Source organism: Myzus persicae, unplaced genomic scaffold, assembly GCF_001856785.1.
Source record: "Myzus persicae strain clone G006 unplaced genomic scaffold, MPER_G0061.0, whole genome shotgun sequence".
NCBI lineage: Eukaryota > Metazoa > Arthropoda > Insecta > Hemiptera > Aphididae > Myzus > Myzus persicae.
This window is the reverse complement of record NW_019101438.1, coordinates 14753-28634: the sequence shown is the minus strand read 5'-3', so window position 1 is coordinate 28634 and position 13882 is coordinate 14753. Positions and strand designations below refer to the sequence as shown.

General features: G+C 28.6%; 1 protein-coding gene across 1 annotated transcript; it reads right to left on the bottom strand.

The window, feature by feature from the left end:
- Positions 1-9644: 9644 nt before the first annotated feature.
- Positions 9645-13423, bottom strand: LOC111029079. The gene is made up of 2 exons (XM_022307927.1): positions 13166-13423; positions 9645-12371 (listed from the first exon to the last, which is right to left on the bottom strand). Exons 1-2 carry the CDS (start codon positions 13302-13304, stop codon positions 9730-9732), a joined length of 2781 nt encoding a protein of 926 aa, XP_022163619.1. The 5' UTR covers positions 13305-13423; the 3' UTR covers positions 9645-9729.
- Between the last annotated feature and the right edge of the window lie 459 nt (positions 13424-13882).

Here is a 13882-nt window from a genome sequence, read left to right as displayed (position 1 = left end):
AATTTATAATAATATGTTCTTATTTACTACAAAAAATCCTTTTATTATGATGTACAGCTTGTAAACTGTAATTGTACCTATAGTGCATACAAACATATATTCAATTTAAACTGCTCAGTGCTGCACTGTAAATATTTATGCAGTTAGTATTTGTATCAATTTTGTATACGAAAAAAATAAGTCAATTAATTAATTATGATATTGCGTATATTTGATCATTTAAGCAACATTTAATTCTAATAGATACTTTTAATATAGTGATTAGTTGTCAACAATATTAAATAAACAATTATAGAGTTAATATTTATAAGTTATAAATTATAACCAATACACTAATCTATATTCAAATTTTAAAACGATATTATATTATTATACTATAATTTTATCTTTTACATGTTTTTATACATCAGTGCTGTGATGGGATAAATTATAATACCATTAGAATAGTAATATACATATATAATATATATGTATATACTAAATACTTAATAACAATAAATAAAAATGACACAATCGAAAAGATAACAACGTTGAACATTTAAAAAAAATTAAAACGAATCGCCAGCGACTATATATTATGTATAATAATAATAATAATAATAATAATAATAATAACGACAATAATAATAGAATTCGTATATAATATTATAAATCACCGTACACTAAAACATTTTACTAGCGAATTAGTCTAATGCATACGGTCCGATTGTATATCTCGTGCTGTCACATTATTCGAGTTTATTCAATTGCTCTCACCCGGTCAAACGTCGAGTTCCCCTCCCTCGAGTTCCTATTGTATTTTAAATAGATAAATTATGATGACTGCTCGTATATGAAAACGCGTAATCGATGCTCATTGACGTTATCGATAGATGAGATACGAACATTGTATTATTTGATATTATACCATACGATATATATATATATATGTAATATTTATAATACAACGCGAACGGCGGTGACTATTGTAAAACGATGGGGCTTAGGGGTTGTCGGTGCGAGGGAGGCGGGCGTGCAACACTTATATTATTATTAATTCGGACGATTATAATAATGACTAAACATCGAGTCTCCCGCCAGACGAATATTTTCCGTCTCGTTACATTGCCATTCTCAATGCACCTCGACGTATTATTATTGTATTACACCTTAATATAAAAATGCAGTTTGCTCGCGTCATTAACGAGGAAACCTTGTGACACTGATGACGCTGCGATAATGACAGTATATTAAACCAAGTACAGTACAATACTTAATTGTTAAGATTATACCCGCCAACACGTATTTGTGTAACAAATCTTTCTGGAGTCACATCGAAATCCGTAATTGATGTTACCCTCGCCGATTTCAACATGTTTTAGAGAATTAAAATGTGATATTGATATTATGAGGTGTGTGGATGAATCGTCGCGTTCATATAATGCCTTCATAATATAGTACTATAAAATATAATATACCATTTGACCCAGTGGCGCAACTAGAAAATAATTTCGGGGAGCGGGAAGGTTTTAACCTCCCCCCCCCCCTCCGGTGCTCCCATGATAATAATATATAGGTACGGATGACATCGTATTAATACGCTATTATACGTATATAATATATATTATTGTGTATTTACTGTTCCATATATTGGAGCACACCAAACTCAAGTCGTCGACATTCATATCGGTATCATCGTTACGTAAATTGCTTGTCTCATTAATAACAGGATCAATATACGTGCTCGAGAGGAAAACGACAGCAGTCGAAAATCTTAAGCTAACGCTCAAACTCATTCCTTATCGACACTGCAGAATAATTTACCTCTCCATACGTAATGCGAAATGCATCGAATGGCTTATACGTTTGCGATAATGGTATTGTATAGCTAGGTATATATGTTTTATTTTTTTATCGAAATGATTATGCGTGTACGTTTATACTTTAAAATAAAAAATGCATAATGGTCATATGGTAAATTTTATAGTACACTTCAAGTATAAGAACATAAAAAGAAATACAACGGTCAATGCAGTGTTTAGGTGATCGCCTATCAAATAGATAGGAAATTAATGTTTATTTAGTCTAGATTAGTAAGTTTAGTTTATTCGTTTAAACGCCTGCGAAGGCTCGAATACAATATAGGAGTACATAAATTGACGGTTAGTATGTAGTGAAATAAAAATAACAAATTAATAATTAAGTATTTAAATAGATATTAACATTTGCAATGAAAACAAAAATGATACATGAAAAAAGAAGTATATATCAATATAGGTTCATACGTTTATAATTTTAGGGATGACAGGTTTCTTAAACTGTACATGTCGAAGTTTTCCAATCGATTGTTTTCGCGTGCAATGCGATCGATTGGGCGTATATAATTTGCGCCACAGTTCACCTTATTGAAATTGTAATTAGCGCCACAAGTAAAACGAACTCCATGTACCTATATTAAATAAGTAAATTTTCGTTTAGTAATAAAACTCATAAAAATCAGTCATATTATAATTATAAATAAATGTATACAACTAAAACGAACTCCATGCATATTAAATAAGTAGATTTTCGTTTAGTAATAAAACATATAAAAATCAGTCATATTATAATTATAAATAAATGTATAAATATTGTAATGTATAATTAATATAAATTGTCGTTTAGTATGTACAATTTTCGTAATATAACATTTAATTTTTGAATTAAAATACCTAGCTACTTATAATACCTAGCTTACTCACGTTTTTTTAATATTTATAGCTTGATGAAGAAACTATAAGCATTTTCTGTCAATTTTATTTTGTCTGTAGTCTTCATACCTATATTTGTTGAAAAGTTTCTAAACGAATTTCATTTTTTGTAGAATTTCGTTTTTAAGATGTATACTTTTAATTTTAATCAAAGTTTCGGTTTGAAATCCTTTCAGTACGTCAAAAAGTGGTAAATAGTAGGATGTGGGTGATAGAACTCGGAATTGAAACGTGAATGATATGATTCGCTAGCATTAGTAGTGAGAGCTAGTGACGCGATATTCGCAGCCCAAATTACTGGTGGAAATTTAGCCTCTTCACAGATATATGTGTCAACTAAATAATCGGCATATTTTTGAAATCTTATGTCATTAGGAATCGATGACATAAAATCTTCAATAAAACAGTTACTGACCTCATTTGGAGAAATAAATTGCAAACCCAAATGTATGGTTTAGCCACTTGCTTTCTTCTGTTTTATTATTTTGATATACGTTGGATAAGCCTAAATCCTGAATTTTTCTATACCACGATTGAGTTAGGTGAAATCTGCAGCTAAATATTTTAGTGTCATCCCAGACTTGTCTCAATGCTACATGAATTGCTTCTTCAAAATCAGATATAAATAAATTTACGTAAGTTGAAGTTTTTTTGTCTGGAAGTAATGCAAATAAAAGTCGTATATAATGATAATTGCACAAACCATGCAAAGTAAACAATTGCGTAAGTAACTTGGGACAATATTCAAAAGTTCCATCATATATATAATCTCAGATTCGCATATAACTTTTAAATTTGTGTCACATGAAAATATTATTATATGACAGTTCGGATCATTTATTAATAAAAATTGCTCATTGAGGTCCGTTTTCAAATCTAAATTGCTTATACTGTTTTGCAATTCTTCCATTGTTTTTGGTAATGGTGGCACCATTTTTCTACGGGCGTTATAAATATTTCGTCGAACTAGTGATATATATCATCGGTAGTGATGGTTTGTAAATTAGATATATTTTCAGAAATTTCAGTTCGTAATATCTTACTTGGTTTAGTATACAGATTTTCCACAGCTTTTCTCTTACATCCATTTGAAAACATTTTTCTGTCTATACTTGGTTGATCATGCCCGTTATGTTCATTTACAATTTCAACTGTTTCTACAATATTTTCTATAGAAGTATACACTTTTGCAGTGCGAGTTCTGACAGTACAACGCCATTGTACTGAAGCATTTTTCGATTCATGAACTTTTCGATACGTAAAATTTTCAATTAATAATAAATCTTTGCCTCTGGTACTTTTAATAATTTCACCAATATTTGTACTATTTTCCAATACTTATACTTTTATAAAATTTTGAAATGTGAAAATGTGAACGCACACGCGATTTATATCGGACTAACTGTAAATATCACGATTCGCGGCATTGCTGTTCAATATTAACAATATGTACCAATACATTGATCATTTTCGTTAGATTAGACGTAATCGGAGATCGATTACGTCTAATAGAGACGTATTATTGTATATCCTATGCGATATCAGTAAATTTTTCTGCTGGTCAATTCCAACAATATTGAAGTTAAAAGTATGGCGCAAATTACATATTCCATTTCGTTTTCTGTCGTGGCACAAATTACCAAAATTAATTTGTATATGTGGCGCAAAATACATGTTATATTTTTATATTAAAAAAATTACATACGTCCTTAAATATACCTTTTGATGGCGCAAAATACCATCTCCCCCAGAATCTCTCGTGAATGATAGTTGTGATAGTTACAACCTTAAATTGTCTTTACCCAATAATTCAGACGAAGAGAATAACAAGTTTGTAAATTCTTTTAAAATTATTACATCAGGGCTTGAAACCGAAAATATTTTCCCAATTTTGATTACGGTTTCGGTTATCGATAATTATTTTTTCCGATTTCAATTTCGGTTTAGATTTCCAGTAATGACTAATGACTAATTTTTGTCGATTTCGTTTTAAACGGTTTTAACTGGTATTCAAAATCGGTTTCAAGCCCCGAATTATATAGTCTATGTCCAAAGGATTTTTGAATAAATATTATATGGTATGGTTGATATTTACAATGCTTGGGACTAAGTATATTTGTTTATTGTAGTACAAAATGAATTTACATGATAGCGATTTAATTCAATTTGTCTTTATTAATTTAGAAATTTTCTTAGTGGTGTTGACTACTTTTTAAATAGTTTACAATCAATGAAAGACGAACCATTCAATTGTAGTATTCAAAATCTTGTCTTTAAATCTGAAATAAAAAAGGGCTTTTTTTCTGTATTTCATTTTCAATGCAACTTATACAGAAAAAAAGAAGTAATATTTTCAGAACCACCAGACATAAGTCAATATTTCTCTATTAACGCTGCAATTGTGATAAAAAAGAAAGTAAAAAGGTGTGAAAAAATTAACATTTGTCCGTGTCTCGTACTCTCGTGTACTTATTTTATTTTTACTTGAATAGTTTAGTTTAATTCATTCTTACACAATGGCATTATACCTATGTTGTATAAAAGGGATGTTAAGCTAAAGGTTAGTATTGTTATGTTATTTTATATTACTCAAGTCTACTCAAGTACCAACTATAATTTAATTTAGGTATTTAAAACAACTTTGTTGCATAACTTAATAATTATAAATTTTGAATTATTGGCTTGATTAGTGATTATTCGAACTCCATATTATACAATTACCTTTTGTTATATTAGATGTTGTATCTCATCGGTTTCCGAATATTCGACTTTATCTTATTGTTTTGAGGGAATGGATGAAAATTGCCGGGTTAGAGCATGAAGATCCTCAAACTGTGAACAACAAGAAAAGAATTTGTGGTGCACACTTCACAAGTGATTGTTTAAGTCCTGGGACTAGCTCCGAAAATGACTGAAGAAGTGAACCTGCCTTGTACCTCATAAACCAATCTCGACTTATCTGGATTTGATGTATTAGATACCTCATCTCAGTTATTACGTATGTATATAATAGTTTGAATTGTTTTTAAATGCACATATTATGTAAGCTATAGCTTTATACAATCTATATTCAAATTATATTGCTCAATGACATATTATAGCATTTAGTTATGGTTTTGCATTTGCTTATTTTTTAATTTTGCTATTCGCCTATATTTAACACTATGACGGCATGACCATCAAATATGCTTTGCTTTATTGCAATACAAATGACGATGACGGTTTGCGTATTAACGTCACTAGAACACCAGTACAAGTTAAAAATCGAAAAACACAGAAAAACGATACTGGTTAGTAAAACTACTTAAGCTTTTATAATAGACTAGCTGCCAGTGAAACTCGGTGTCGTGAAACAGGGGGGCTTGTGAGACTCGGCGATGCAGACGACAATGTCGTTGAAACAACTTATAGAAGTCACTCCTGTTGACGTCATGGGTGGTCAAAAAACAAAAATTTAGGAGGTGATAAGAATTTTTGATAAGTCTTGGAGGTCACGTTTCGAGCGCGGGAATGTTTCAAATTCCAGTTTCAGTGTCTAGAAATCTCACTCCACCCATGAAAATCGGCAATTGAATAATACGGTTCCTGTCGCATGTCTGTTGCTTTTTCGTATGTAAAAAAATGTAAATTCGAAATCAGTGTTGGAATGTCTAGCAAGTCCGTCACCTCAAGTGAAAATCGTTCAGCATTCAAGTTAGCTACCTGGTTAAGCAATCCGAGTTCGTCGGGTTGAACTCAATGTCCTATAGCTAATCAAGTAAGCAATCCAACCGCAGTAGATTTGTTTTTAAATTTTAAATTTTAAATTTTTTTTCATGATAATTTTGCAACTCTTCTCTTTTTGATCACTTGTTTCTACGAATATAATCTATGCTACACTTCTAAATTTGTGTTTGATTAATACTTAAGTTAGTTTTTATCTGTTGATACTTGATATAAAAACTTCTCATATTTGCCAAATCCAGATAATAAAAAAAAATTTTATCAGATGATTTACTTTGAATACATAACTATACCATCATAAACAGTGAATCTAAATAAGTAAGAATATATGGAGTCACTTAAAAAAACTCCATCTCAGGTCAGACACATAAAGTGTGCAAAAAGAAAGTAAAAAGGTGTGAAAAAATTATTTAAAATGTAAAAAATGTAGTAAATTAAATGAAAAAATATAAATTTTTTCACACCTTTTTACTTTCTTTTTTCACACATTTTTACTTTCTTTTTTTCACACCTTTTTACTAATTTTTCACACCTATTTACTAATTTTATCACACCTTTTTACTAATTTTTACAAATTTTTTCACAAATTTTTACTAATTTTTAATTTCTTCTTTCACACCTTTTTACTAATTTTTAATAATTTAATAATTTAATTTAATTATTATTTATTATTATTATTATTTATTATTATTATTATTATTATTTATTTAATAATTTAATTTAATAATTTTACTAATTTTTACTAATTTTTACAAATTTTTCACACCTTTTTACTTTCTTTCTTCACACCTTTTTACTTTCTTTTTTCACACCGTTTTACTAATTTTTTCACACCTTTTTACTAATTTTTCCAAATTTTTTCAAACAATTTTACTTTCTTTCTTCACACCTTTTTACTTTCCTTCTTCACATCTTTTAACTTTCTTTTTTCACACCGTTTTACTAATTTTTTTACACCTTTTTACTAATTTTTTCACACCTTTTTACTAATTTTTACAAATTTTTTCACACCTTTTTACTTTCTTCTTTTACACCTTTTTACTAATTTTTTCACACCTTTTTACTAATTTTTACAAATTTTTTCACACCTTTTTACTTTTATCTTTTACACCTTTTTACTAATTTTTTCACACATTTTTACTAATTTTCACACCATTGTACTTCCTTCTTTCACACCTTTTTACTAATTTTTTCACACCTTTTTACCAAATTTTCACACCTTTTTACTTTCTTCTTTCACACTTTTTTACTTATTTTATCACACCTTTTTACTTTCTTTTTTCAAACTTTTTAACTAATTTTTACTAATTTCATAACACAATTTTACTTTCTTTTTTCACCCCTATATTTTAATTTTTACTAATTTCTTCACACCTTTTTACTAATTTTTACTTGTAGATCACACCTTTTTACCTTCTTTTTCACACCTTTTTACTAATTTTTACCAATTTTATCACACCTTTTTACTTTCTTTTTCACACCTCTTTACTAATTTTTTCACACCTTTTAGAAAAATAGAAAAAAAGAAAGTAAAAAGGTGTGAAAAAAGAAAGTAAAAAAGGTGTGAAAATATTAGAAAAATTTGTGAAAAAAATTGCAAAAAAGTCTGAACAATTAAGTCAAAATTAGTAAAAAGGTGTGAAAAAATTGGTAAAAAGTGTGAAAAAAGAAAGTAAAAAGGTGTGATAAAATAAGTAAAAAGGTGTGAAAGAAGAAAGTAAAAAAGTGTGAAAATTTGGTAAAAAGGTGTGAAAAAATTGTAAAAAGGTGTGATAAAAGAAAGTTAAAATGTGTGAAGAAATTAGTAAAAATTGGTAAAAAGGTGTGAAAAGAGAACGTAAAAAGGTGTGATAAAATTAGTAAAAATTAGTAAAAAGGTGTGAAAGAGAAGGTAAAAAGGTGTGAAAAAAAGAAAGTTAAAAGGTGTGATAAAATTAATTTTTTCAATTTAGTTTACTAGATTTTTTACCTTTTTATTAATTTTTTCTTTTTACTTTCTTTTTTCACACTTCGTGTGTCTGACCTGAGATGGTAAATTCCAACAATATTGAAGCTGAAAGTGTGACGCAACTTACATTTTCCATTTCGTTTTCTATCGTGGCGCAAATTACCAAAATTAATTTGTATATGTGGCGCAAAATACATGTTATATTTTTATATTTTGGTGCAAATTACATACGTCCTTAAATGTACCTTTTGATGGCGCAAATTACAGGTAATTAAATTGGCGCAAAATACCATCCCCCGATCGATTGGGTTATTAAAACCATATGATGTTCGGTGACATTTTTTTAGAGAAGGTAGGACAGGACCGAGACAAATTTTGAGGGACAGGAAACTTTACTAGAGCGAGAAGTTCAGAACAAGAGTTTCCTTTACCAGTTTGGACATGAAGCAAATATTAATGAGTCGTCTTCTTTTGTCCAGACATTCCAAGTGGACAATCTCTTTAATCGTAGTTGGAGATATAGATAAGGATGGACAAGAATCATCAGTTATACGTTGACGTTTGTATCTTAAAAATAGTAGCTGATGAATAAGTAAGTTTATTGGTAGATACCATGTTTAATTTATACCTGGCAATTTTAAGTAGATACTGATCATGTTAAATAAACCTAGGTGATTTATTGAGAGTAAAAATAAAAAAACTTATCTTCGAATACAGAATACTTCCTGAATGTTATATTCACAGAGAAATTATTTTCATTGTAACAAATAATTGAAGCAACATCATTATTAAGTTACAATTGTGATAGTTATATCCTATATTTACTTAATATACTTATAGATAACTCGTCTTTAATAACTAACATAGGTAATTGTATGTTTCTAGAAAAATAAAACTTGCACGAGTACAAAGTACATTGTACCTAATATACGAGCATCTACATTATATTCTGGCGATAAAACTTCATCCTAAGCCTGACTAGTATTTAAAAATATTTCATAACTGTTATTACTTATTATGGACTATAGTTATTAAAAACTATGTACTTTATTAATTTTAGCCTTAACTATTTATTATGTTAATTTTAAGCTAAACTTTTTAAATTTTCAAAGTTAATCAGCTTATTCTGTGGTTCATATAATACGCTATAATATTATTTATTTATTTATTTATTTATTTATTTCAACGGATCAAACGATCCAATTACAATAATTTAAAATAATATAGTTCATAACTGAATATTAGAATACAATAATAATACACGAATATAATATAATAATACAGTAGGTAATAATACAATAATAAATAATAATAAGCAGTACTACATATTTAAATACAACAAATTTTGTTTACATAATTGTTAAATAATTCAATGGAATTAAAACTAAATAATTCAATGTTTAAATCATTTGCTATTGACATTATCCTATTCATAGGAGAAGCAGACATATAATTTGTTTTATGTGTATAAATATAAAACATAGTGGTTGATCTAGTTCTGCACTGAGGGACATAAAAATTAAGAAAACCTAAAATTTCAGGGCAATTGATGTAACCTATGACGAGCTTAAATAAGAATTTCATATCAAATATTTTTCTTCGTTCAGATAAACTACCAATATCAAAATAACGTAATAGTGGTTCATAAGGAGAATGAGGCATACGATTTAAATTACATTTGAAGGCCATAAATCGTAGGAAACGGTTTTGAATATTATCTAAACATTGACTTTGATAATTTAAGTAAGGCGACCAAACAACAGTATTATATTCTAATTTTGAACGGACTAAACTAGTGTATAATGTTTTAAAAACAGCAGGATTAGTGAAATCCTTACAATTTCTAGTAATGAAGCCTAAAATCATAGAGGCTTTCCTAACCGTATGTAATAAGTGTTTATTAAATGTGAGAGCAGAATCAAAAATTACACCTAAATCACTAATATCATGAACACGAGACAAAGGAGAAAGACTTATATTATAAGATACTATAAATGGATCCCGAGATCTAGTAAAAGATATAATTTTACATTTATCAATATTCAACGGTAGTTTATTAATAGAACACCAATCCAACAATATATTCAAATCATTTTGTAATAAAATTGTATCGTTGAGAGAATTTATTTGTCGAAATACTTTCAAGTCATCGGCAAAAAGAAGTTTTCTTGAATGTAAAAAATTTAAATCATTAATAAATAATAGGAATAATAAAGGAGCTAAGTGAGAGCCCTGAGGTACACCGGATGTTACAACGAAAGGATTAGATTTGTAATTTTTATACTTTATAATTTGTTTCCTATTTGATATATATGATGAAATCCAAGACAAAAATGGGTCCTGAATACCTATGTTATGAAGTTTAGATATGAGTATTGAATGGTTTACCTTGTCAAACGCTTTAGAAAAATCTGTATAAATAACGTCGACTTGGGATCTAGAAGCAAAGGCGTCTAATATTAATTTATGGAAGATTAAATGATTTGTAGTTGTTGATCTACCACTTAAAAAACCATGTTGGTCTTCACAAACTAATTGAGATAGCAAAGGAGTTATTTTTTTTGATATAATTGATTCAAAGATTTTTGGAATTATTGAAAGTAGGCTGATTGGACGATAATTTGTTACACTTGATATATCACCACCCTTTGATATTGGTGTAACAAAACTTGTTTTCCAAACGGTTGGAAAAGTACCAGTAGATAGAGATAGGTTATATAAATACAATAATGGAATAGTTAATACGAATTTGCAGTTTGAAAAGAAAATACTGGGAATCATATCAGGGCCCGGATTAGATTTATAAGTAATTGTATCAAGTTCATTTAAAACATCAGTTATATTTAAGACTACAGAAAATAAGTTTAAATCTGAGGTTAAAGCCGAGGGAAATGTAAAAGAATCTGTTGTGAATGTGTCTGAAGTGACATAGACATTAGAAAAATAATGTGCAAAACTACTAACTATTTCCTCACCACCACATATAGACTGATTTTCATAAGTCATAGAAGTAGGTAGTGAATTGTTTGAGCGTTTATTACTTAAAAATTTCCAAAACTGTTTAGGATTTGACAATAAAGAGTTTTGTGTATCTGTTAAATATTTACTATAATCCACCTTGGACTGAAATTTACATTGGGCACGAAGATTAGAAAAAATATTATAATTAATTTGAAAAGGAGATTGTTTATATAATTTGTGAGCAATTTTCTTTTTAAAAATTAAGTCCCTCAATACAGAGCTAAACCAAACTGGGTATTTACTTATATATACCTTTCTTTTTGTACAATTTTTATCAATAATTTCAAAAATAATATTATAGAAACGAGAGACAGCATTGTTTATACATTGGTTTTTGAAAACTATTGGCCAATCAATGGATGCAATTTGTGACTTAATAACATTAAAATTACATACAGAAAAATCATATTTAAATTCATTATATTGTAAGGGAATAAAGTTTTCATTAATAGGGAAGGTAATAAGTAGAGCCGGGTGATACATATAATCGATTGGTAATAACGTATCAGTCTCACGTGAAACTAAAACATCGGTTGAATTTGACAGAATTAAATCAAGTATAGAATTCTTACGATTTTTAATTATATTGAATTGTTGAAGATTGAGATATGAAAAATTTGCTAATACATTTGTTTCTAAATTTGTATACTTAAGTGAGTGAGGGATAATATGGTTATTAACAATATGCCATTGTAGACCAGGAAGATTATAATCTCCTAATAGAATAATTTTAGCATTACAATATTGACTTAATAAATTATTAACAGTATCTGTATGTAAATTATAAACATTAATATCTGACTGAGGTGGTATATATAGAGTGCCAATTAGTAATATTAATGAGCCTATTGATAATTTTATGTATAATTGTTCAATTTTATTATCTTGAAGTAGGACGCGGTATGACTGAAAGTGACTTTTGATCGCAATTAGAACACCACCTCCTCTGACTGAAACATTTATATTATTGTCGATGAGACTTCCTCTATCACAGCGATAAATTGAATAGTAAGGTAAAAGACCGAGTTCGTTATCATTAATTTCATTGTGTAGCCAAGTTTCTGTTAAGATAATAACATCATAATCATACAGTTTAACATTACGAGTAAAGACAGCCAGTTTGGTGTTTATACCGCGAATATTTTGGTAATAGAACGTTAACTTATTGGCATATGTACGTGATTCCTGACGTTTTTTGACACAGTAGGAATATTTTTAACGTATTTAATGAATAGATCAGATTCGCCAGCGGATTTCCTCTTATTCAATTCATCCAATATTGATTTGAAGTAGTTACGCTGAAGTAGTGTGCGATCAGTGGAAAAATTTATAAGTTTAAATTTGTCACAGTGACGTAATTTATTTTTGTTTTTTAACACAGTATAAACATCATGCTGGTTTTGTAATGTAATTCTTATAGGACGACATTGATTTGAGACCTTTCCTAGTCGAAGTATATTTGCCGGAATTATTTCCTGAGTACCCATTTGTTGAAATATTTCAAGAATAGACTGAGTATCATTGGTAGCAGATTGCGAAAGATTTTCAGGTACATTAAAACAGATTACATTTCTACATCTAGCTTGTCGATCAATAATTTCAGAATACATTTCTTCAGAAGTAATATGGGAGGGATTAGACTCAAGAATAGATAATCTAGACACAATATTACTAATAGTATTTTTCAATAATTTATTTTCGTTGAAAAAGTCTTCAAAATTCTTAGATAAACTATCCAACTTACACTCAATATCCCCGAACTGCTTGTCTTGTTTTTTTTTTTCATCACGGATAAAGTTTACAGTGTTAATTAACTTATTTTGAGTAATTTTCATTTCATTTATTGAATTTAATATTGAATCGAGTTTTTCGTTAGAATCCATTTTAGAGAAAAAATAAAATATCTATAAGTAAATTTACAGCGGTTGTATCTAATACAGTAAAACACAAACAAAACGCACTGATAAGCAAGACGGCACTGAATAACGTGTTATTAGTTCAAAGGCTGAACTGCACTTATACACTCTGTTTAATATCATTACTGTTAAACACTTTCGAGTTACTTATCTAACAAAATGATTTGCAATATTAATAAAAGGAAAGTGTAGCATGTCTTATTATTTTATAGTTTACTATAAGACAACAATGTTGACTCTGTATAAGTCTCAGTGTCTAAAATACTTGAGTGTACCGTGTACGGTCAATGGCACACAATAAATGACGCCCATCGAATGAAAAAATATTCCGGCTGACGCAGTGTTATAGAATAGAATATTGTGTATTTTTTTGCAAACAAACATTTTGTATGAAATTATTTTCAGCTACTCTAAATGATACATATAATACACAAAGTTCCTATTTATTATTTTTAAATATTAACAATCAATAGTTTATGTGTCGATGTAAATTGTCAACAAGTGGTCATCTCGGTGGTTTAATTGAACGTGCGGCCACATCTTGG